This window comes from Hyperolius riggenbachi, chromosome 1, assembly GCF_040937935.1.
Source record: "Hyperolius riggenbachi isolate aHypRig1 chromosome 1, aHypRig1.pri, whole genome shotgun sequence".
Taxonomy (NCBI): Eukaryota; Metazoa; Chordata; class Amphibia; order Anura; family Hyperoliidae; genus Hyperolius; species Hyperolius riggenbachi.
In genome coordinates, this window is record NC_090646.1 from 513,067,689 (window position 1) to 513,093,918 (window position 26,230).

The window sequence follows — 26,230 nt, forward strand, 5'->3', positions numbered from 1 at the left end:
CTTGCCTAAGGTCTCCTACTGAATAGGTGCTGGCTTACTGAACAGGCAGAGCCGTGATTCGAACCCTGGTCTCCTGTGTCAGAGGCAGAGCCCTTAAAGGGACTCCGAGCAGTGCCTGTGGGTATGCCTTTAAGCATACCCACAACTAATTAATTACATCCTCACACCTACCAGCATAATGTTTGTAATTATATCCCCCTGGGTTCCTTATTTCATTGCATTGTGCTGAATCGAGCTGCCGACTTTGGAGAAAAGTCGTCCTGTGGCCGCAATTTCGAATTGCGAAAATATCAAAAACTAAAAGCCATAGGGTGGCCGTTTATATATCATTGGAAAGAGGAGAAAGAGAGCTTTAAAATGATATGCATCTTTCCATAGTTACTGCACTGCTCAGAGTCCCTTAACCATTATACCATCTAGCCACCGCTGACAGGATGGCGAGGTCTGTTTTATGTGCTGATGGGGCCCCTTTGACTCTGAATGGGGCCCCAAGCGACTGCTTTTGTTGCCTGGTCGGTAATCCGGCCCTGGGCCTTGTTCACATTGCGTTCTGATCACGGTAGCTTTTGGCGGTTTTTACACATTTTTTTGCGATTCCCGGCGATTTCTGTGCGTTGGGCAGTTTTTGGTAAGCATTTTTGTGAGCATTTTGGGCTTTTGCGATTTCTAAGTGTCCTAGGCCTTATTTTTAAAGGGAAAAGGACCTAAAAATTACCCGGACACTTCAGAAAAAACGCCCATGAAATCGCTGGCAAAAATGCTTTTTCTAGTGCTTTGTGCTTTTCCTATACCTCCCATTATTGCAAAATCACCCCGAAAATCGTCCATGCAGCGATTTTCAGATTGGAAAGCGAATGGAACGCCTCAATCTGAACTAGGGCATAGGAAAGCATGGTGTAAGGGCTTTCAGGGCGATTTTGAAAAATCGCCAGCGCTTAAAAAAAATAAAAAAAAGTGCCTCTAGTGGGAAAGAGCCCTCAAAGAGGAATTTGTTTGAATATAACTTCATGAATAAAATTGCTTATTTGTTGCTTTAGAAGTTGCTTTAGAAATGAATTTCCCTTTGTAAAATCGTTCCTCATCCTGATTTACTTTCTTACATTTATCACAGGTGGTGACATCTTTATTGCTGGCAAGGTGCATCACTGCGGAATGTTACGCAATTCACCTTTTCTCCTGAGTTTTCTCTTAGGAGATAATTTCGATTTAAAATTACATTTTGCACTTTGCAATAGAAAAACAACCTAAAAATTGGATAAAAAGTACTGGGCTTGCTGATAGCTTAAAGGAGTTGTCAGCCATAAAATGCTGCCCCCTGATATACTTTCCCGGGGTTTTCTTCCAACCCCTTGCAGCCGACATGTCCCGCACCACATCTCCGCTCGCAGCTACAAACCTGAGGTCCCCACCGGTGCAGAGGGCGACCTCGAGGTCGTCCTCTACTGCTCCTGTGCGAGCGCCACTCTCAATCAAGCCCACATTGTCAACGGTGTACTGTGCAGGCTAAAACTTATTGCACATGTGCAGTACACCGCAGTTGTGGGCTTTATTGACAGCGGCACCATTCTTCAGCTTTACCCTGCACCCAAATCTCCCGGCGGCCTAATTGTATTTATGCACTTTAAGGCACCTGCCAAGGAGTTAGACATATTAGGATGCAAATGAATAGTCTTTATTTGGATGCTGGAAAAATAGGCAAGCAAAAGTGTCTGGACAACTATGACCGTGGCCAAACTGATAGGTCATCTTCAAAATGTCAGGGCTGGCGGAAAATTCTGGTTATACAGTGGTTAGTACCTTCCAAACATGCTTCAAGAAAGGACAACAGTTGATAGGGTGATGGGTGCCCAAGGCTCATCGATCTATGTGGAGAAATAACCCTAACCCATTTAGTCTGATTTACAGAAGAGCTAATAAGCAAAAATTTATAAAAGTTAATTATTTATGCATGTACAGATCCCACTTCTATCTGCCACAATAGCGCTACGCAAAATGTTAAAGAGAACCCGAGGTGTGTTTGAAGAATGTGATCTGCATACAGAGGCTGGATCTGCCTATACAGCCCAGCCTCTGTTGGTATTCCAAACCCCCCTAATGTCCCCCTGCACTCTGCAATCAGACATAGATCACAGCCGCGCTGTGCGTACTGTGTTTACATCTGTAGTGTCAGTCTCGGCTGCTCCCCCGCCTCCTGCAGAGCTCTGGTCCCTGCCCCCGTCCCTTCCCTCTAATCAGCGGGGAGGGAAGGGAGGCAGGCAGGGACCGGAGTTCTGCAAGAGGCGGGGAGAGCTGCAGACTGACACTATAGAGAAAAACACAGCCCGCTGCGACACGCTGTGTGTCGACAGCACGGCTGTGATTTATGAGGGATTGCAGAGTGCAGGGGGTCCTTAGGGGGGTTTGGGATACCAACAGAGGCTGGGCTGTATAGGCAGATCCAGCCTCTGTATGCAGATCACATTCTTCAAACCCACCTTGGGTTCTGTTTAAGTTCGAGGCAGATGACATGACTGGGGTATCAGAAAGACCATGTTGCAGACTAAAAAAATAAGGTTTCAGTTTAAATGCAAAAGCTTGCAAAAAATGTACCCTTATAACTGCATGGAATAAGAATCAACTTTGCATTAGCCCCATTTCCACTAGTGCCAAATTCAGCCAGAATCTGCAGCATTTCCCCACAGGCCTATGTGGCCATTGACTTGCAGTCCAGATTGCATGTCGTTGCAAATCTGGACAGCATGCTGCAGATTTCTGCATCACACACCCGTGCACGGCTAAGCAATCTGGATGCGTGCGCATCACTTCAAGTGCCTGTGGACACCAGCCCTTAGTAACTGTACATAATCTCTGGCTTTTATTGCCTATGCTTTCAGTCCTAATCAAACTTCCTGACTGTTGGTGCCAGAAATTGACAGTTGCACAAAGGACACTCCCTGCTATTGGAATGCCAGAATGTGAATGGTGACAGCTGCTCCTGTTCTTGGCAGATACTGGTACAAGGCTTTATAACCAGGAAAGAAAATGTTATTTCACTGCCGGGTGTGTGCCAAAGAATGGTTAGGCTCAATTCCATGTACTTTTATTATTTTTTTAACTGCACAGCCTTATATACCACTTCTTAAACTAAAGCGTACAGAGCAATTTCACGTAGCAAGAAACAGACTTCCCTCAAAAATTATAACTTACACCATGTTCTTTTCAAATGATACAAAAGTGCACTGCCAAATCTATTCTTTTACAGAATTTAGTTAAGCAAATTTACTTGTACAGCTATGTTAAAAGTTAGTAGACACCATGTAAAGTGTTATTTTATAATCTATATGGACATAGCAGTATTCTGTCTCCAATTAACCAGCTGGAAAAAATTAATCTGAAAAAAAAATGTACTCATTTGCAGAAACCACCTCAAGTAAGCATTTCCTTAGGTGTGTGCTTGTCTTTGTGTATCATGCGCAATGATGTAAAGATATTGCTTGCTCTTTTATTTCTTATCAATATGTACCCTGGATAAAGATGCAAATGCCAAAACTTGTGTTGACTTGATTTTATATGCTGACAGCAATCCCATCAAACGATTCAGATAATACCTTTAATGCTGGGAATACACGGTTCATTTCTGCCGCTCGATTCTCCGCTGGAACGTTTTTGCTGCTCGATTCTGCAGCCGATTCTCTTATCTTCCGCTTGTTTTTCTTTTTTTTCCATTCACTTCTATCAGAAATCGAGTGGCGAAACGATCAAGCGGGAGATCGGACATGTCGGAAATGATCTATCGAGCCATTTATCTTCGGCAGAAATGAACAGTCTATTCCCTGCATAAGACTACCTATACATATTTTTCTTGAACGCTTGCAAAACTTTGTTTCTTCAGGCATGATACAAAACTAGATCCTCCAGGAAAACTATGTACAGTGAAATATTACCTAAATTAATATTATCTGCTCCACATCTAACCCAGGAGCATACCTAACTTGATTGATTTGGAGTAATACACTTTTACAGAGGGAACTATCCACATTTAGTCAATTTTTTTCTATTAGGAAGTGGGTGGAGTTGAGACTGAACCATGCCTGGTGATGCAGGAGAGCCAGGATGGCTTGAAGTACTTTGGTATGATCCAGAGGTGGACATCAGTACTGTGCAGACTTTATTAAAGATACTGGCTATCTTTGAGGTCTGGGCTAGGACCTGATTGAGCAAGCTTGTTGAACTACAAAGTTCCTTGCACCATTTTGTAACTGAGAGACATCTTAATCAGTCCACCATGCAAAAATGTTTAGCTTCACAATCGTGGAAGATGTCAGGGAAGAATGGTCATGCCATTAGCAGTAACTGCCACATGTACTTACATTCATTTTACTGGGCTCACAATCAGACATACAAGGCATGTATATCACAGCATGTGTATTGTTACACGATCACGTGTATGCATGTCTAGTGCTCAGAATAGCACTAAAAGGCCTGTAAAAGTCAAATATGGATTGTTATCTACTGCAATTGGAATCATCATCTCTAATTCATCTAGCTTGCTTCAGAACTGCTGATTGTGACGTGTTATACATGTATTGCCTAACTGAACCTAATACTTACCCCGCTTCTACCCCCCAGCTCTACTGATGCTGCCTAATTGTTGCCAACTCTAGATTTCCTCGGGAACTCATTTTGCTTGCCAACTTTGCTCCTGCTTTATTGCTGAACCTGATTTACCTTAAACCTTTCTGCTGCCTTTTGTTACCAACCTAGCCTGTCTCTGAGCTATACAACAGTGTTACTCAATATCAACAATAAATTATGTATAAAGCAGTCAAAATACTGTATGTAATTAACAATACTTCATATTTATTGATCATGTTAAAGACACGGTATTAGGTGAAATATTTCCTGTGTCTACTACAAAATTTATAACCGTATAAACATTGGAAACAATCTGTCTTTCATTGCTTAGATAATAGCATGCAAAAGTATATACTATATATATATATATATATATATATATATATGGGGAACTGAAGTAAGAGGTATACGGAGGCTGCCATATTTATTTCCTTTTAATCAATGCCTGTGGCTTGGCAGCCCTGCTGGTCTATTTCTCTCCAGTAGTATCTGAATAGCACCAGAAACAAGCATGCAGCTAGTCTTGTCAGATCTGACTTTAAAGTCTGAAACACCTGATCTGCTACATGCTTGTTCAGGGGCTATGGCTAATAGTATTAGAGGCGTCATTGGCGTCAAGTCCTGGGGCTGGGATTTGCAGATCTGCTTGAGGGGCAGAGCTCCGCCCCGACTTCAGTCTCCGAGCGGCTATTGCTGCTCGAGAGACTGTTAGATGGCGAAATTGCCGTCTTTAAACAGTGTACAGCGCTGCGATCACGTGTGACATGGCTGTCCCCCTGGGGGACTAAGAAGCGATCCGCTGTGATAGGCAGACGGGGGGGGGGGGGGGGGGGTAATGTGCATACTGGAAAAAAATTTTATATAAAAAATGACACCGAAAATGTTTGTTTATAAACAAACAAACAAACCTGGGGGTGATCAGACCCCACCAACAGAGAGCTCTGTTGGTGGGGGGAAAAGGGGGGATCACTTGTGTGCTGTGTTGTGCGGCCCTGCAGCTTGGCCTTAAAGCTGCAGTGGCCATTTTCATAATAAAAGGCCTGGTCTTTAGGGGGGTTAATCACTATGGTCCTCAAGTGGTTAAAAGGAAATAAACATGGCAGCCTCCATATACCTCTCTCTTCAGTTCCCCTTTAAGATAGATCAACAGTACCTCAGGAGAAGAAGCTGAAAAATGTGGCAAAATAGTACGGCAAGGTGGGGCACCCAAAAGAAAAGATGAAAGAACAAAATGCCATCCGCTGCCTGTTCAGAGAGTAAGCTTGAACAGGCAACATGTGGCAGCTGGCTATTGTTGTGAGGTACTGTATACAGGGCAGAGCTTTTATACTATAGGTCCTTTCATATTTCTATCTTTCTCTGACCTTGCTATTCATCTGTGCTTACTTCCAGCTGAGACCAGTTTTTCATCTTCTCAGCTCTGCAGTTGCTGGCACTTTGCCACACAGCGTCTGTGGATCTCTATTCATAGCTTCAGGGTTCCTGGACTTTGGGGTGCAAGAAAGGTTGTTTTTTGTATCCTCCAACCTTCTGAAGGTTTTTTTCTGAGGGTTTTGTTTGTTTGTTTGTTTGTTTTTTGCATCCACACAATTTTGGTTGGGTTTAGTTTTAGGTTTTGACTTAGCCATTCCAGAATCTTTGATTTTTTTCCAGACCTTTTTTATACTTATTGAACTTTTTATGGCAGTGTCCATTTTTGTGCATATTCTTCTGGAAATGCTGGTGTTCACGAGCAAAATTAAAGACACAATTAAAGACAGAATTAGGATAAACAGAGGTACCAGAAAAGACTATTGTCTCCAGACTCCAGATACCATTTTTGAGTTTAAAGTAATAATTCAAGTATTTTTTATTTTAAAAATGACTATTTGGTTCATCATTTGGGAGTTACTCGTTTTCCCCTGAAGAAGAAGGTTTGACCCATGAAACGCATTGCAACAATGTAGAGTAAATTCCAATAAAATTGTGTTCTATATTGAAATAGACCCATTGTGCCATCTGTTGGGAGGTATGTTCACCCCTGCCTCCCATTTTAAGCTGTTTTTAGTGTATTTTATTCTTTTCTAATTCAGTGTAGTTGTTGTCCACCATTGCTGTAGAGGTGTCTCCTCTTTCCTCGCTACTACTGAGAGCAACTATTCCCCCCACCTGCATTTACAGTGATTTCCTGAGTTGTAACCTACAATTGTATTATTTCAAGTGTCTATTTGTTTTCTGTAACAAGCCTTTACACACTACACCATAGTGGGCTCTTGGTTGTTCCTCCACCTTCCCTCCTTTTTATATTCAAAAAATTAGACACTCAAGAAGTTTTGCCTTCACAATTGATAATGATGTTTCTTGGGCTGCCACCAGAAACCAGTTGCTGTACAAACATACTGCTGGGCTACAGCTGAGCAGCCAGCACTGCTCTAGGGGAAGAGAGGTTGGAACAACCACCTGTTGGCGCCTTTGAAAACGTATTATTCATGTGAGTTGGGTACTCCAGCACAGTAAATCACTAAACAATGCAATGGACACTTGTACTGAATCTTGATATTCACCCAAAACAACCACAAATGACAATATCCAGTGATCAAAATCTAGCTATACTTGCCCTAAATTTCTCTCTCTGGGCAGATTTTTTTCTTTTTCTTATGGCACACCTCCCTTGTAGATCAAAGTTGTTTAGCTAATAGTAGGCTCGTGCACTTTCAAATAGTATTGGTTACTCCTACCTATAGGACACATAATTTCGTACTTCTTGGACAGCACACCTATCTTGCTTCGACGGCTGTGCCAGGTGTAGCCTGTGAGGCTAATACAGACTTGATGCAAGCAAAAAAAGTAAAGATGACCAGCACTTGCCAATTCTTAAAAAAGCAGAATATTTATTCACAAAAAAGAGTGAATAGAAATAGCCATGATTTTCGGACTCCCAGAATGTAACTATAGCTCTTGGTAGTAAGTATAGCTCTTAGCTGCATACAATGGCATGAGGACTTCCTCCAGAATAGGTTACGCCTCCATTGCAGCCCAATTCTAGTCACAACGGACTGTCGCCGTTTCGAACGGATAAACCGCTCTTTGTCAAGTGAAAGCATGCTTTTACTTGAAAAAGAGCGGTTTATCCGTTCGAAACTGATTTTTTGTGAATAAATATTCTGCTTTTTTAAGAATTGGCAAGTGCTAGTCATCTTTACTTTTTTGCTATAGGACACATAATGAAATTTGGTGCTTCTGGAAGACTTCTTTAAATATGTGACGTTCAGCTCTGGAGTTGAACTTTCTGGATTGGTCTTGCCTGGCAAAGCTGGAAAATCTTTTCCACTTGTCGATTATTTCCATACATTGGAATAATTAAAGGTTGTATCAGGATATTTTTAAATCCCTTTCCAGATTCTGATGTTTATTACCTTCATCCTGAAGGCCTTATTAAGCTGTTTGATGTAGGCATGGCGATACCTTGTACCTCAACAACAAAAGAGGAAATTAAACATTTCTCAGTTTCTTTAACATTTATAATAAGGATATTGGCCTCGATTCATCATTGTCTTTGAGATAACTTTTTCCAGTTTGTTAAATTACCGAATTCGAAGTTTAGCGATTTCTAGTTGTATTCATCAAGGTTTTTCGGCATTCGGTGTGAATTCGATAACAATTCGGTAAACATTCGGTAACGTGTCGATATTTCCATTTTACAGCGATAATTTAACACAAGGCCATAAGATTCCCATGGAATTGTGGGTAAAAGGCAGTCCTTTGAGCACTACGTAGCAACATTCTGAATAGGGCTTAACACCTGGACCAGGATTCTGGAAGTGGTTGGGACAATCCCACAATTTGATAGGAGCCTTTTCTAAAAAATTATAGTGCAGCTAGCAAAATTAGTTAACCCTGGCACTGCCTGTGTTCTCTTACAAGATGATTCAAGAGAAATGCAGATGTCGTGTTATAGCAAATAAATCTATTCTCTTACAAATTTATATGGTTGCAGACCTTATTCTTGCCCTTCTGCGCCTTTGAATCATTCTCAGCTGATACATAACCACTTCAAATGGCTCCATCTTCTCTGTCAGCAATGATCTGACAGGAATAACGACAGAGCAGTGAAGGAGATAACTAATCCTAAATGTAATACTAAACCACGCCCACTTTCTTTTTCATGAATTGCACTGTCTTCCGTTTTAGCGAATCGTTAACGAATGTTTGCTAACAGCTGTAGATAACTTTGATGAATCCTGAAATGAAGTTAACAAATTCGGTATTTTACCAAACTGTTGTTAACAAATTTGCTAAGTGTTGATGAATCGAGGCCATTGTTACCAAGTATAAACCACCCCCAATGTTCAGCCTCAGGCGGAGGAGTGTCTTTGCACTATACATTCAATTGCCATTGTTGCTACAGAGCAAGGATAAATATGTTTCAGGTGTAAAATAACTTTGCTTTATTGTAAATCCTATAATTATATAACTTTTAGTCATTAGTAAAACCCATACAGTGTACAAGCTGCTTCATACGTTATCACAAAAGTTTTGATCAATAGCTTTATACCTCCAGATAATCCAGTAATTGCAGTAAGTATCTACTGTATATATTTTGCAATTGACCAGATGTTCAGTGCAATGTATTCTTATAGGTTGCCTACAGCAATTTGGGCAATCTTCGCTCAGTCTACTGTACGCCAGGATGTTGGCACCAGCACTATGCTGTAAATATTCTTGAAATATTCTTAACATCAGATATAATAAGTTTATAAGATCCTCTCCTGGCTTCACAGTGCTGCTTAATTCATGGGTGTGAGTTTATATTGTGATTAGTCAGGTGTTAAGCTTTCAGGAATGTGAGCACACTCTCCTAAATCCGATGGACTGCCAACATGCGGTGAACATTATAGCTTGGCCAAGTCTTGTACCTTTTAGAATTTTGCACTTTATATTTGAAAGAATTGTACTCTAGTGTTGTTTGATAATCAGAATGAAGGAGAGTTTGGGTGTATAAGCTGTACGTACCTCTGACTTGGCATTCATTGGAAAGTTTCAGACCCACTATATTGTTTTCTTTGCAGGTTACTCTGTGAACGATTAATGACAGCTGATGATAGTTTTGATGACTGAGGCACCAAAACATGAGTATTCATTAATAGTATTCAGTAGAGATTATGTTCTGGAGGTCAGAGTAGAGTCTTATCCAAAGTCACTCTTTACTGGTTGCTCAACCTAACGGCTCTCCAATCCACCCTGCTAGCACAATGCATGCCACCCATCTTCAGCAGTCACAGGTGGTTTCAGATTCTGTTTACAATTAGTAAAGGGGACCTTTAGTGTTGAAAGCTTCAAAGGGTCATTACTTCTGATAGTTGTATTTTGCAGCTGAATGAAGCAAATTTTGGATGCTGTTTAAGATTCAAAGAAAATAAAAAGTATGATGCTCTTTTACAAATGTTCCATTTACTACTACACATACAATTAATTTTCTCATAAGGGGGTAAACCCTTTGGGAAAGCATTAGAAAGCTTGGCAAGATTTGAGGTATCACTGGCAAGCTGAGACCTGCTTTAACGAGCATTAGAAGACTGTACCAAATTATGGGGAGCACAGGAAACATTCTCAACATTAAGGTGGCTGATAGAACTTTCACACTAAATAGGCTTTAGCACTGAACCCAGGATTTTGACTACCCAGCCTTCACTCTACCCGGCTACCTTTCTGGGGAGAATATTGGATTCCCACAAATTCTCTCTTCTAGTTTCTGCATCCATTCCATGGTTAATACCAGGCCTCACTTCTATAGATGAATGCCTGGTGCTATGTACATCCTAGTATATCCATTTGAGATGGTCAGTAAGCTGAAAATGGTTATGAGTTGATGCAGGATTATGCAAATGTTGTATTCAAATTTATGCTGCTTAAAAATGGACTAATTGAATCTCACCAAGGTGGAATTCAATTGGTTCATTTTCAAGTTGTTCCTAGCCTGGTCATTGATCTTCTATTTCTCTTTTCTTCACACTCCTCCCATTTTTGCTACTAGATAGAGCATCCATTATTAAATTGGAGTAGTGAAGTTCAGGAGGATGGTTTAGGGTCAATCAGAGGTACTGATACTTCCAGCACACTTATTTGGGGCATGTGGCTCTACATCAATTTTGTAGGCATTGTTCCGGGGTCCAGGGCAGGGTTTAAATGTTCCACTATGTCCACGTGCTGCCTGCACTGCACTCTGTATATACAGTAGGTGTGCATGGCCATGTCTGTTCATCTTCATGAGACATAGACTGGCTTCATTGCTTAAGTACGCCAACAAAATAAATTGCTATGTTTCATGATTTGTAGTTACGCCCTTATCGCCGTGTACTTCTTTACTTTGTATTTCAGTTTTGTACCGAACAATTCTAAATACATTATATGCTCTAGCCATTAACAGTGTAGTTAAGATCAGCATTCTTTCCACAAAGAAGCTTATGAAATTAGATTCAGCTGTTTTACTGCAAAAAAAAAAAATGAAATAGGTTTCGATTTTCACAGTGTAGACTCATTGCAGAATTAGATCTGCGAGTTATTAATAAACGCTCATTGTATTCTCAGGTACAGCTTGTTCAGCAGAGACCTTATTCTGAAAGGATTGAAATAGAATATTAATCCTTCAGGAGCAGCCGGCACAAGAATAAAATCCGAGTCCTGTAGCTTGGATGGATCTAGGTCAAATTTTTCTAGTGATTCAACAGCCTGAAGCGATTTGACTACTAAACAAGTACCAAATCCTAAATTCCCTCTCTGTAGATGGAAAGTGGCCTCTCTGCTGTATTAGAAGCAAATGTATTCCTTTTCCTAGAAACGACTTCTAGTCCTGGATAAGAAGCTACGTCTAAGCAGATGACAAATATCATATTATATCTCCAATAACATACAAAATATGGGACTGCTTATGAATGATTGATTGAATTAAAGATGAATCAACATGTGGCCTATATTCTCCAAATGGTAACCAGTTTTTTATGTTTACATATCACATTCCCATTCATTTGCTGACAAAGCAGATTTTTTATTACTTAGACTTGTTTTGGGGGGTTTATGTGTCAGATCCTGGTTTCTGTTACATCTGCTATATTTATAAAGTGACAAATCTAACAGATTGCTCAGATTGCTAACCTCATCACTTTGAATTGGCTTGAGGAAAACTTGCTGACTTGTAGTAATGAGGGGATAGAGACACAGCTCTTCCCTCCACTATTTCTTTAATAAATCAAGCATAACGTGTTCACACCCTACACTAGTGACTTGTGATGTCAATAAATGAGTAAATACCAGTTTCTGTACAGTGAGATTTATGACCAAGTATGCCTTACATATCCACAAAAATGATGTGGGGAAGAAAAACATCTATATAATAATTAAGTGAGCCCTCCTGGCAGGGTGTAGATTTTAATTAGCGCACCGTATGGACCTGCCAATTGCGTCTCTCTCCCGCCGCTGCAGCCCACTTGGCCTTCTGTCACTATGACAGCAGAGCTCTGTGAGCCGCTCAGGAGCCGATTTCATTGGCTCCTGACCCGGTGATCACTGTGAGCGTCGGGAGAGCAATGTGAACAGCGAGAGCAATGGGTCTGTGCGGTGAGATGTCGGTGAGCCCTTTTTTATTTTGTACCAGCAGTCTCTGGTCCTTAAAGTGAACCTAAAGCCGGTAAAAAAAAATGAGATTAACTCACCTCACCAGGAGGCCGCAATAGCAGCATAGGGGGCGATATACAGGCTGGGAACGCGAACAATCACTCGCGTTCCCATGCCTGTCGGCCGGTGACGGCGAAACCGGAAGTGCTCGCCGGCGGGTCCTGGGACATCGGAGCGGAGCTGCGAGGGCACCGATCGGCTGCAGGGGGCTGAGGGAGGCCCCAGGTGAGTTAATCTCATTTTTTTTTACCGGCTTTAGGTTCACTTTAAGAGGTCAAAGACTGCTGGTACCCAACTGGATAAAGGGCACTTTAAGTATGAGGCACTTGGTGCCTGCCATATTTGTTCCCTTTTAAACAATACCAGTTTCCTGGCAGCCCTGCCGATCTATATGTCATCAGTAGTGTCTGAATCATACAACTGAGACAAGCATGTAGCTAATCTAGTCAGATTTCAGTCAGACCTGAACAGCATGGATGTTCAGGAGCAATGGCTAAAAGTATTAAGGTGGCCATATACTTATAAATTTGCTGCAGATTCGACCATCACTAGACTAGACTAGAGGGATGTCACCAGCACTGTGTGATGAGCTTCCTGTGACACAATACAATCAGCAGGACCTGCCTTTTTACAAGACAAGGATTTTAGACAGTTCCATAGAAATATAAATGTTTTAGAACTGTCACAATATAGAGTATTTGCCTTCTATTCAAGTGTTGAATTGCCACAGCGTATACCCAGAGTACCCTAATTTGTTTGTTAGCTTTTAAAAGCTATTACAATTTAAGATCCACACAGATATTGGGAGTGACTTGATTAGTGTATTTTGATACACTCCAAATGCCATTGCTAATTATAATGAAGATAATATTTCCGTGTGTGTCTGGCAGCCTATGTAATTTAATAGGACTCCCTTTGAATCTCTCACAGATCTTTTGCTTCCTAGAGAATTCTTAAGACATAGACTTTTCACAGCTTCTTGCCACCAGCCTGCATAATGGGAATTTAAGTACTGTAGTTAAGCTTTCTATGGTTAAATGTAACTGCTGCAAGAAAAAATGGGTAATGGTATTTCCAGATCATATCATAGCACTCAGCTGTCTACCGACTCCAAAGGATAATTGCTTTTCCCTTCCAAATTTAAATGTTGTCCCATATGGAGTCCCTATAACAGAGGCTCACTGTGCACTGTAATTATTACATTCTGCTGTGCTCATGGAGGGAGAAGGTAAAAAATGAATATAATTACAACTCATTGCTGCAGAAAAAATGTGTTCATTAATAGTGCGCAGAATGTTTGTAAAATAAAAAGAACTGCAAAGGGTGAAGTCATTTCATGTAATCTTTATGCAGCCCACTCACAGATATGTATACTTCCTACTCTGGGATTCAATCCCACTGGTTTTGGATCAGGAAGACGACATACTAAAAACAAAAATAGTAATACCAAAGTGTGACACTCAGTGGCCACCGTTCATTTGGTAATACATTTTAACAATTATGTTTATTTCATTTATTAAAGGACTACTCTCGCGAAAAAAATAGGCAGTTTAAATCTAAAAGAACCAACAGGTTTTGGGCCAGTCCATCTCCTCATGGAGGATTCTCGGGGTTTTCTTTGTTTTCCACAGCATTTCCTGAACAGCAGTTTAATTGCCAAAATAGTAAGATACCTGCCAGCCTCCCTGCTCACTTGCACACTATTTTGTCAGTTAGACTTTGCAACTGCTGTTCAGGAATTGCAGTTCAAAACAAAGAGTCTGAGCCCACTGACGCAGTTGTGTCCGCTTTTCAGTTACACAAGCGGACACAACTACATTAGTGGGCTCAGGCCCTGATAATCCCCCATGAGGAGCTGGACTGGCCCAAAACCTGTCGCTTCTGACAGATTTTAACTGCCTTCTTTTTTCGCGATAGTGGTCCTTTAATTTTCCTGGCATTATGATTATTTCTGAATTTAATGTGTCTGAAAGCGGTGCAATTTTTTCACACGCTTTTAGGCCCTACAAATCATACCGCTAAATAGATCTGCGGCAGCCCTGCACATTACTCACCTCCCACGGATCCAGCTCAGGGTTACCACTCTGAGCTGCGGATTTCCATTCCAAACCTGACTCGGGATTACCGCTAAGGAGGTTAAGCTGAGCTGACCTTTCTGTGTTTTAGTAAGGCTACATTCAGTGCCCATTGGGTTCCCTGTAAGACCAGGAACGCAATGCAACAGATTGGGAAAGCAGCGCCGCATGTTGCATTCTATACAGTAAAGCTTACAGTCAATGAAAAGTATGTTTCACTGTCACCGCGCATGTTTGGGGAAATGCACTGCATGCAGTGCACCCACCGCACTGTGAGCTTCGCATAGGTGGTGCATTGCAGGGCAGCAAGCCGCATTACACAGTGGCCATTGTGTTGCACTGCGAAGCACCACTGTGAATGAAGAATCTCAGGAAATTGGTTTGTATGAGTTGAAAGGCAAATTATTCCGTTTTTATGGGACTGTTAGATACAGCATTACACTCTTACGTAGCTAGTGGTATAAGTTATCATTCATTGATGAGGAACATTGCTGGAAACTGCCCACACAGCCTTACAGAATGTGAAGTCTTAGTGTACTTATAACATAAATATATGACATCAGGTCGCCGTGCGGGGGAAGCTGCCGGAGTGTATGTTTATAAGTGAGCCTGCAGCTGGTCTTCATCCATGTCTTATAAGTCAGTCCACCCAGGCCTGTGCTGTGCCCATCCAACTTACGTATATTTATTATTTTAATAAGGTTCAGATAAATCAAACCTGCTGTACCCTTAACCCCCATGCACCCCCCAGTAGAGTTTTGAAATTGGGTAAAATAAGAATAAAACTGTCCTTTTATTATCTATAACTAGATATCATCCTTCACATAAGTCAGCAGAATACCTGTCATACTGATGAGGTCACATCATTTTCAGTTAAAGTATATCTGATTCACCGTGAAGGCAAACTATTTCTCCAGAACTTCTGCTTCCTTATCAAGCAGGAGGCAGAAGATGGCGAATGGGTCAGCGCTGCACTAAAAAAAAAGTGTGTAGCAGTGCAATAGGACCCCAGTCCGACGAAGGCTTTTTATAAGCCGAAAGCTCACTGTTTACTCATCTCTAAGTTAGCCAATAAATGGTCCTGATTCAAAACTTCTTGCAGTGCAATAGCACATTGCATTACTGCACAATGCATGTAGTCTGCACATCAGACAATGTGGTCTATGAACTTCTGATGTTCTTGCATGTCGCATAGCATACACATTGCAGAAATGCGTACGGTAACGCGTATAATGTGAACGAGGACCAACAGTGGTAACGTCAAACATAGCTTTCTATGCAGTGTTTGATTTTCTCACGGCTTTGTGTACTACAATGCACTGAACATAGTAGGCCTGTTAAGAAATAAAATTAACAGACAAATGAGGTCTGTTAATTGATATTTGTAATTTTTATTCTTTGGTTTTGAAAATCTGATTGGTACTTTAATAATGCCATATTTATTAAACTTGAAACAGGTGGTCTTTCCTGGAAATCGAGCCTTTAAAAGCTTTGAATTCCAGCACTGAAATTACCCCAAAGAAGTGATCAGAAGCCCCATTCATGTGCACAGAGTAACTGTTGATCACTTGGTACCCTTAGTTGTGGCTGCAACAATTTTTAACATGGTTGCAATGTAATTGTACTTTGACCACCTGTCACCTTTACTACAGTATATTCACATAATTTCTGCCTCCTGATTTGCCAGAACAATGTGAATATGAGTCTGAGTGTTAGCATGCAGCTGTGCTTATCGGAATCAGAATTGAAATTAATTTGCGGAGTATGACAGAGGTTGCACCAGTGGTACACTTCAGCGTAGGTAAAAGTGCAGTTACAGAAGAACGTACATTTGTACATATACATTTATAGATATGAAGATACAGGGAGGGTCTAGATAAGTCAGCATCAAAAACAAAAAGAGTTGAGGGAAAGTAAGGGTAGCTAAGGGATGTTGCAGGGGCTAGAGTTCAAGAGAAGGACAGCCTGGCGGAAAATGGAGTTCTTGTGCATGGTGGTTTTGGTCGGGGTGGATCTGAAGCAGTGCCCAGAGGGGAGGTTGTTGAAGTAGCCTTCCTGCCTGGGTGGGAGGGGTCATTCAAGATCTTGTTTGCGCTTGTTCTCCGTCTGGAAGCATGTAGAAGGTCCAGCAATGGCAGGGGAGCTCCATCAACAGGAGTAAGTGGTAGAGGAGCCACCAGGGTGCTGAGACACTAATTACGCCACCTGTGAATGCTTATGGCTTCCTGAAAAACATGTACTGTTGGTAAGCCTTGGTGACAGGGCTTTTGTGTTTTTGCTTTTCCTTTCCCTTGCTCTCAATGGTCCTTTCTATAGTCCCTTCTATAGAATGCTGGGTCTTGGACATAAAAAAAAATAATAATAATAATAAAAAATTAACCCTCCAAGACATTCCAGGTTCTGTGTTGGTAATGTGGGATAGGGGAGGGGCGAAGGTGTACAGCTCTCCTGCATAGTATATTAGGATGATTGCAGGTGCCCCAGTTTTCAAACCGAAATTATCATCATAGAAATACCAACACTATCACAGAGAGTCTATGCAGTTGTTAGCAACATCTTATGAAAACAAATGGGACAGAACAGATATTGACTGAATATTCTGCCAGTGGAGCAAACGAGCATCATTATTTCATTGCTTCAAACTGGGCTTGTTTTGCAGAGCCCTGGAAGCTGCTAGCTACAGGTTAATAAGGAAGTGTAACCCGTTCTTGCCAGAGGCCCATGTAAAGATAAAGCTATCAAAGTTCATTCTTTAGTATAGGAAAAGTCCCGAGTGTCTCGCCTCAGCAGAGTGATTTGGCAGCGTAATCTGAATAAAATTCCAGCATGCTGAAATGAACTTTGACTTCCATTATTAAGTACAGTGTGCATACTTCCTGTCTTGAGAGTTCCTTTCTGCGGCCTGTCTGCTGAACGGTTAATGTTTTATCAGACTGCCGTTTCCCATTTTCTGTTTGCTAGTTTGGCTGGTTAGAGATATGATGTCATCCCCACTCATGTAGGCCTGGTCACACCAGTGTCATTCTGTGTGCAGCTGGTGTGCCAGCGGCAAGTATCAGGGGAGAAGCCAAGCTCTACTGGGCTGCTCTTAGGCACAGAGTTGGGTTTCATTGGATGGGGGGAGGGGGAGTGCTGTGTGTTGGCTTTCAGCCACTGAGGTTTAGATTTCCCTCGCATGGGATGCATTTTAATAGTCTCATCTGGAAAAACAGAGGGATCCTTACCCTTTCATCGCCAGATCAGCCCGCCATACTGGTTCCAGGCATACAACAGGCCCATTGTGTACTTTTCCTGCTGCTATCAACTACACTGCTACAAAAGCCCTTTTGTGGTGTTTGTGATCTAAGCATTCTACTGTTTAGTCATGCTGCAGTTATGACTGGCACCAGGCAGCTATTTTGGAGGACATTCGCTGGGACATCGCTGCTTTGTGTCTTCTTGAATTTGCTGGCATTTTAGAGTTCACTGAGATCAGAAGGGAAAAGTTCATAAGTGTAGTGGGGAAGTTTTAATAAGCTCTGCCAGAGAGTGAGCATTGTAGCTGAACTTAGACCACCAGGGTGAGAGAGCTTTTATTAGTGCCTGGGTCACGTCCAGCAACCTCACAGCCCAAAGCTCACCCCTCAAAAAAGTCTTCATGACTTGCTGTTCTGTTCTTGGACTTCACTATTTAAGGGGAACCTGGAGTGAGAGGAATATGGAGGCTGACATATTTATTGAATTTTAAACAATACTAGTTGCCTGGCTGTCCTGCTGATCCTCTGCCTCTAATACATGTAGCCATTGTCCCTGAACATGCATGCAGGTTATATGATTCTGACAATAATCTGACAAGATTAGCTGCATGCTTTTTCAGGTGTGTGATTCAGACACTACTGCAGCCAAAAAGATCATCAGGGCTGCCTGGCAACTGGTATTGTTTAAAAGGAAATAAATATAGCAGCTTCCATATCCTCTTACTTCTGGTTCTCTTTAATCGGCTTTAATATAGTTACTGTAAGCAGAGATGTTAACACCACAATGCAGTGCCTAAGTAAATTAACTACAGTATATGCAAACACAAATCGCAACAGTAACCTAAGGCAACTTTATCTTCTATTAGACATGCAACACTCACCATTATGAAAACATTTTTAGAATAACGGAAAATTCCCCTTAGTAGGATATCATCTCCATGTAAAATCTAAAGGAAACCTGGGATGGTTCATAGTGCTGTATTTATACTTACCCGGGGCTTCCTCCAGCCCCATTGCCAGGATCACTCCTGTATTGTTCTGTTGGTTGCAGTGGAACTGCAACCGGGCAGTTCTGACTTGCATTCGGTTGCGCATTCGCAATAAGTCTCATTGTCATTTACGATCACTCTGCAGTTCAGAGCAGCTCAGGATGCTGCCATGAATCCTCCTATTGCTTGCTGCAGTTGAACTGCAGCCAGATAGCCCTGGATTTCCTACATGCATATTGTTGCATAATATTGCATGTATTTGTTATGAGAGTCCTTTTTCATAGTCGGCTGGCAGCTTATGGTCAAGCTAGCTCAGGATTGAGTGTTTACGATCCAGTTGTGTTGGAATTTGCATGCCTGCATCCATTGGCTGATGTCCATATAAAAGTCTGCCTCCCATTTCAGACTCCGCCCGACATAGCGTTCAGCTCCCCGAGTTATTATTATTATTTAGTATTTATATAGCGCCAACATCTTCCACAGCGCTGTACAGAGTATATATATATATTCTTGTCACTAACTGTCCCTCGGAGGAGCTCACAATCTAGTCTTTACCATAGTCATATGTCTATATCGTGTAGTGTATGTATTGTAGTCTAGGGGCAATTTTAGGGGGAAGCCAATTAACTTATCTGTATGTTTTTGGGATGTGGGAGGAAACCAGAGTGCCCGGGGGAAACCATGCCTGCTGGATGTTTGCTGAACCCGCGGGGGGTCAGTGAAGTTCACTATCCTGCTAATTAGAGACTGCCTTCACCACGCTGGTGACTGGTAGTTATCCTTCTTGCCTTGTTCCTGAGGATGTAACTAAATCAGCGGTTGCCATTAGTTACGCTCCTACCTGTTTGTCTTGTCTATGTCAATGTGAATTTTTGCCGTCGCTGGGGCAGCGACTAGATTGGCAAAGCATTCCATCTGTCTGTCTGTTGTTTGTCTTGTTACTCAGCCTGAGGATTAGCGCGGCGTCGCACTAAGCAGCCATTGTATTTTAATGCGACTTTCATTACTCAAATTAATATATTTCAATGTGACTCGACTGCCAGACTGACTTAGATACGACCTTAGCTTTACTGACCATTCTCTCGCCTAGTCCTTTGTACCGCAGCCATCTGATCTAACGTGTATGACCTTAGCGTGTTACCGACTCTGATTCCGCCTATTCCATTGTACCGCAGCCATCTGATCTAACGTGTATAACCTTAGCCTGTTACCGACTCTGATTCCGCCTAGTCCATTGTACCGCAGCCATATGATCTAACGTGTATAACCTTAGCCTGTTACCGACTCTGATTCCGCCTAGTCCATTGTACCGCAGCCATCTGATATAACGTGTATGACCTTAGCCTGTTACCGACTCTGATTCTGTCTAGTCCACTGTACCACTGCCATTGATCTAACGTGTATGACCCTAGTCTGTTACCGACTACGTCTGTTGTGTATTGTATCACATAGCATCTAGCGTGATAGGCGGTATCGGAAGCCCAGAGCTGCAGTTGCTCTGGGCAATCTTGCTCCCTTGTTCATGACGCTGACTCAGAAAGTATACCCCCCAAGCATTACACCCATGCTGTCCGTGGGCTCCCTCCCTGGCCGCTCTGTTGTCCCATGGTATCCCACGTTATTTTCATCAGTCGGGGGGGGGGGGGGGGGGGGGTGTTCTGAGCATGGCCGGCCATGTGTGCATGGCAACTTGACCACATGCGCAACTTGCCATGGAAACTTGGCCACAGTGTAGTGCATCAGGGCCCATGTCACTCCAGGGGTTAAACCCCACAAGAGCAATTTACCATGGTAACTTTTTTAGCTCACTCCATAATGCACAGAGTTCACAGTACAAAAATGCCGTTTTGTTTTTCAAAGCAGATTATAACCAAGTGGAAAATAATTTTCAGTATTAAGTTGAATTACTTCCAAGCATTCCATTACAGTTCAGGAGTTCGGGAAAAGTCTTTTTTAAAGACCAGTCAAAATTTGCATATTATTTTGCAGCTAATATCTTTAGAACTACTGATGAACTACTTTATCACACACACACACACACATACGCACGCACGCACGCACACACACACACACGCACGCACGCACACACACACACACCAAAAAATACTTGAAATGCTTTATCTTATTTCTATTATTTAGCATGATTAAAAGTAGAACTGTTGATAAATACATTATTGTGGGGGATGGATGTTGAAAACACACACAAAAAAAATCCTAACAACCACATGCTCCGTTCAGAGAGATGTTCCATATACTGTGTTGTGTCTTCTAAAATGAGAATAGCGGCATTCTCCCTTGTGTGACATAAGGTCATCTGAGTTCACTGAAGGGTTTTATGACCATGTACAAGCAAAAGGCTGCCAGCAGAGTGCTTTACAGGTGAGGAAACTCAGAGCTGACCTCACATAACCTCTTTAGTCTGCAGCAGGTGGGGAAACGTTTCCTTAGGTAACACGAGCTGCGATTTTTAGATAAGACAGCTTTAACAATGTGTTGTGTTGGACATATTTGACAGTTCCAAACTGCATCTAGGAGTTCTGCACTCCATATGTACTGTAGCTCTCATTTCTCGAGTCTCTATAAAGCATTTTATAAGTGTGACATCAAATATGAGATTTGTTTACGTTGTGGTTTACATATAGTCATGTTTCTTCCCACAAACACACCACAGTCTTTTTATTTTGAGATAGTCATTCCACCTGGAATAAAGTTATTTCCCGTAAAATTTAATCATATGCTTATGATTGGCAAACTGATACTTGATTTCTATTACTGGCTGCAGGAGCAGTATATAGTTGCAATGTTTTCACCTAAGAAATGAAACTGTATTAAAAGTGGGTAGCTGTTTGATATTAACTTTAAATCGCATTTTACTGTTCATGCATTGCAGTGATATGGGCTGTCAATCTACCACCGCTCCGGCCTGACCTAGATCTTCCAAACTGGCTAATTTTGTTTGATTTTACGTCAAGAGCAACCGACAACATTTTGGGGAAATCGATTCCATGCAGAGCAATAAAATCTGCAGGAAATAGAACAGGAACATTGATACGTTTATGGACACCTTAAAGCGGACCCAAACCAAACATTTTTTTTTATTCAAAATATTTAGTTGCACCACTCTGACACACACAAAGATAAATAAACACTCCTTCAAGTCTATGAGCATTTCAGTGCATGTTTTTCACCCTTCTCTTTTCATAACTAGGGTTATACAGGTGGCAGCCATTAGCAATTCCTCCTTTGCCGGACTCCTCCTACTCCACCAGTCTGCCAGATTCTGACCCGGCAATATGAAAGGAAGGGAGAGGCTCCTCCAATAAATGTAAAATATTTTATATTTGTCATAATGCAACTGAAAAAAGGCTGCTATTTATTATAATTTAGAACATTTATTTTATTTCTGAAATCTTGTATTTTTACTTTGGGTCCACTTTAACAAGCCGGACTTAAATTCATTTTACATATTTTTTTTAATCTAAGTACCTATTTTGCACGCAAAGTTGGTATTTACTGTATATTTACGGTAGCTTTTATTTAGCCTCTTACATATCCAGCCCACCACCTTAAGGCTAGGTTCACAGTGCTCAGTTGAGTTGCAGAATAATTCTGCATGTTAACTCACTGCCTATACAATTCTATGGGCCTGTTCACAGTAAAGGGTCGTAACTGATTGTGGTTTTCATTTTTTCTACTCTTGCATAATGAGATGTGCTAAGCAAATATGACTGCCTGTGTGACCCGTTATAATCCTAAAGCATACAAGGAAACAATAGTGGGATGGTTTAAACCACACTAAAGTTGATATAGGGATGTGCAGTGAAGGCCATCAAAGTCATCCTTCAAATATCCTGTATGTGCAGGGAAACTGGACATTCACTACACTTCATCATTTGCCTGGAGGGAGCATTGGCTCCCTTTACTGCTCATCACTGCATATACCCTTTAGTACATCAGCCCTCCATAAAGCTGAAGCCACATGTAATTAGTTGAAGCACAACTGGCTCCCATTAGTAAAACGGTTTTACCATTTGCAGGATCGCTGTCTGTCCGGGAAGATAGAGCCTGTGTCCCCTGGAAGTCCTCCGCATGGGGAAGGAGATCTGGACTTATTGCCTGCAAGGCTTTCCAAGGAGGAGCTGATCCAGAACATGGATCGGGTGGACCGTGAAATCACCATGGTTGAACAGCAGATCTCCAAGCTCAAGAAGAAACAGGTTAGTTTATAAACCACTTTAGAAGTCATTTTAATGCCTGGATGTGAGGAAACGCGGAAAAGCCGCCGTCTCTCGAGGTGAGGCGGCTGTTTCCGCGTCCAGCATGGCGTCACAACGCGGAAAAAACGCCGCATGCCGCATGGGCAGTGCGGCGGAATCCGCATTGGTAACGGCGGAATCCGCATCAGAGGCGGCCCCCGCACTAGATACATTGCATGACAGTACTGGTGTGGCTGGGACTGATAGTCCACCAGGATTCAGACTTACACGCGCGCGAGCACAGAGGCAGAGTTTAAATAGCAGTTAGAAGGGTGTCGGCTGACCAGCTGGGTCAGCTGACAAATTCCACTGCTCTCATTGGACCAGCAATTAGGGAGGTCCTGGAAAGGTCCTAGAGTATATATACTGCTGGTTGTTCACTTGCTCTTTGTCTGGCGTGCGATCACATATGTGGGAGCACTCAGACCTGTAGTCAGATCCTTAAGTGTGCCGGGACCAGCTGGAGCTGTAATCCTACACTTAGCTAGATTCTGTTGATAGCTAAAGTACTAGTTTGATTGTGATTATATGTTATGACTTTTGCCTGCTTTGACTATCCTCCTGAACTCTGATCTTGTACCTCGATATTTCTGATACTCTGTTGCCGAACCCCGGCTCGTTCCTTGACTCTGTTTCTGCCTCCTGATTTTGTACCCCGATATATCTGATACCTCGTTGCTGAACCCTGCCTGTACTTTGACTCCGCCTTTGCCTCCTGATCTTGTACTTTATCTGTCCGTGTGTGTACGACCTGGCTTGTCCGACCTCGAGAACCAACCTTACCGTTAGAGGCGGTTCCTCGCTCTGTTAGCGATCCTTCCTCCTGAGGGTCACTTTCAGATATACCTTCCTACTGTCAGTCTGACTCCTCCCGTCTTGGAGAGCTCAGGTCTGCGGAAGGAATCTGTGCAGTACTCCTTGCTGCATTGAGGCCTTGTCCTCTAAGTGTTACTGTTACACCAAACACTACACTCTACTCAGGTGAACAGAGGTTAGTTTGTATATCGGATTATCGGTGAGACTGCAGATCACTTATAATCTGGTATATATCTGTATTTCCGGTGATACTGCAGATCACCGGTAATCAGATACTCTCTGCGCCCACCGATCGTTACAGAACGCCAGACCAAAATACAAAATGGACGCAAACACTGATTGTCTGGGTGTACTTGCCGCTTCGGTGGACAACATCAATCAAGTACTGGGCACTCACATAACTCTTATTGATGCCCTATCAGGGTCTGTACAAACCCTCCAGACATCAGTGGATCATGTGCGATCCTCTCCTAGCTCTGACATACGTATGCCTGTACCTGAAAGCTTTTCTGGCCACAGATCTGACTTCCGGAATTTTAGGAGTAGGGTGTTGTCCTATTTTGAGTTGAGACCCCAATCTTCGGGTACTGAGACCCAGAGGGTCACGTTTATTAAAACTTTGTTGTCCGGCGACTCCCAGTCTTGGGCGTATAGCCTGCCCGCTGGAGACAAAGCTCTTACCTCTGTAGAGGAATTTTTTAAAGCTATGGCGGTAATTTACGACGATCCGGACCTTGCCTCGACTTCTGAGCGGAAGCTCAAGCTTTTGCGTCAAGGCGAAGGTCCGGTCGAAGATTACGCGGCCGAGTTTAGGAGGTGGTCAGTTACGGCCAGGTGGGACACCTATGCCCTATTAGATCATTTCTTGTCAGGGCTGTCCGATGAGGTCTCTGATTTGATGTTAAGCCAGCCCGAGCCCAGAACAGTCGATGAGGCCATCTCAGCGGCCATCCGAATCGACCGCGCTACCAAAAACAGACCAGGGGTAGTTCCCGTCTCAGAGGGGTATCTTACACCACGGTCCCAGTGACTCCACCTACTACTATTTCACCTTCTCCTGTCGTGCCTCCTTCCGAGCCGATGCAGATTGCTCGGTCAAAATTAACCCAGGTAGAGCGAAGACGGAGAATGACCGAACAGCTGTGTCTGTACTGCGGTGAAGGGGGGCATATAGTACAGAACTGCCCCAATAAGCCGGGAAAACGCTGCCGCTTAGGAGTGGTGGGGGGTAACACCCTGGGCGTCCGACTTTTACCTCTAGAAGAAAAACGATTGCTTCTTCCCTGTACCGTTACATGGGAAGATAAGACTGAGGTCACGGAAGCCTTTATCGATTCAGGCTCCGCGGCAAATTTTATGGATTCGGAGTTTGCTAAGAGATTGTGTATTCCGCTCACACCAGTACAACCACCCATCCAGGTTACGGCAGTGGATGACTCTCCTTTGCAAGGGAATCACCCACTGTCTCAGACACCAGAGGTGGGGGTCACCATAGGGGTACTGCACTGGGAAAAGTTACAGTTCTTTGTGTTGCATATGACAACCTCCACCATTATACTCGGCATGCCATGGTTGCACCTTCATTCTCCACACATTGATTGGGCCACCGGCCAACTAATTTCTTGGTCAGCACACTGCTTTCAGCGATGTTTAGGGAAGGTGACATTGGGCCAAACCAGGGTTCATGTTCAGGGGGTACCTGAGCAATATGTGGAATATTCTGATGTATTCTGTCCCAAGGCTGCAGACAAGTTACCCCCACATCGCTCTTTCGATTGCCCTTTTTGATATACGTTCAGGTTGTATGCCCCCTCGGGGTCATTTGTACAATTTATCTGGGCCAGAGAAATTGGCTATGAAGGAATATATCCGTGACAATTTAGCCAAAGGCTTCATCCGGCCGTCCCGATCGCCTGCTGGAGCAGGTTTCTTTTTCGTTAAAAAGAAAGACGGTGGCCTGCGGCCCTGTATTGATTACCGGGGACTAAATAAGATCACGGTAAAGAATCGCTATCCGTTACCCCTGATAGACGATTTATTTACGCAGGTCACCGATGCTAAGATCTTCTCAAAGCTGGATTTACGGGGCGCGTACAACCTGGTGCGCATTAGAAAGGGCGATGAGTGGAAAACGGCCTTTAACACGCCAGACGGGCATTACGAGTATCTGGTGATGCCCTTTGGGTTATGTAATGCCCCGGCCGTTTTCCAGGAACTCATCAACGAGGTCTTCAGAGAGGTGTTGGGGAGATTTGTGCTGGTCTATCTAGACGATATACTTGTTTTCTCCAACAACCTCTCTGAGCACAGAATACATGTGAAATTTGTACTCAACAAATTAAGACAAAACTCACTTTATGCTAAGATTGAGAAGTGTATTTTTGAAGTCACATCTGTCGCCTTTCTGGGGTACATAATTTCCACCACGGGCCTGTCTATGGACCCCGCCAAAGTCTCCGCTGTTTTGGAATGGCCTCAGCCGGTTGGGTTGAAGTCTTTACAGCGGTTTTTAGGCTTTGCGAATTATTATAGAAGGTTCATAAAGGGGTATTCCACGGTTATCGCACCCCTCACCTGTCTTACGAAAAAAGGGG

At 42.7% G+C, this 26,230-nt stretch overlaps 1 protein-coding gene across 17 annotated transcripts in view; it reads left to right on the forward strand.

The window, feature by feature from the left end:
- Nucleotides 1-26,230, forward strand: part of NCOR2 (nuclear receptor corepressor 2) — a 641,335-nt gene that overhangs the window by 235,735 nt on the left and 379,370 nt on the right. For all 17 annotated transcript variants that reach the window (XM_068243885.1, XM_068243983.1, XM_068243973.1 and 14 more), the window contains exon 5: nt 22,602-22,781. In XM_068243885.1, coding sequence (XP_068099986.1) covers nt 22,602-22,781 — 180 coding nt within the window. The remainder of the gene's footprint in view (nt 1-22,601; nt 22,782-26,230) is intronic.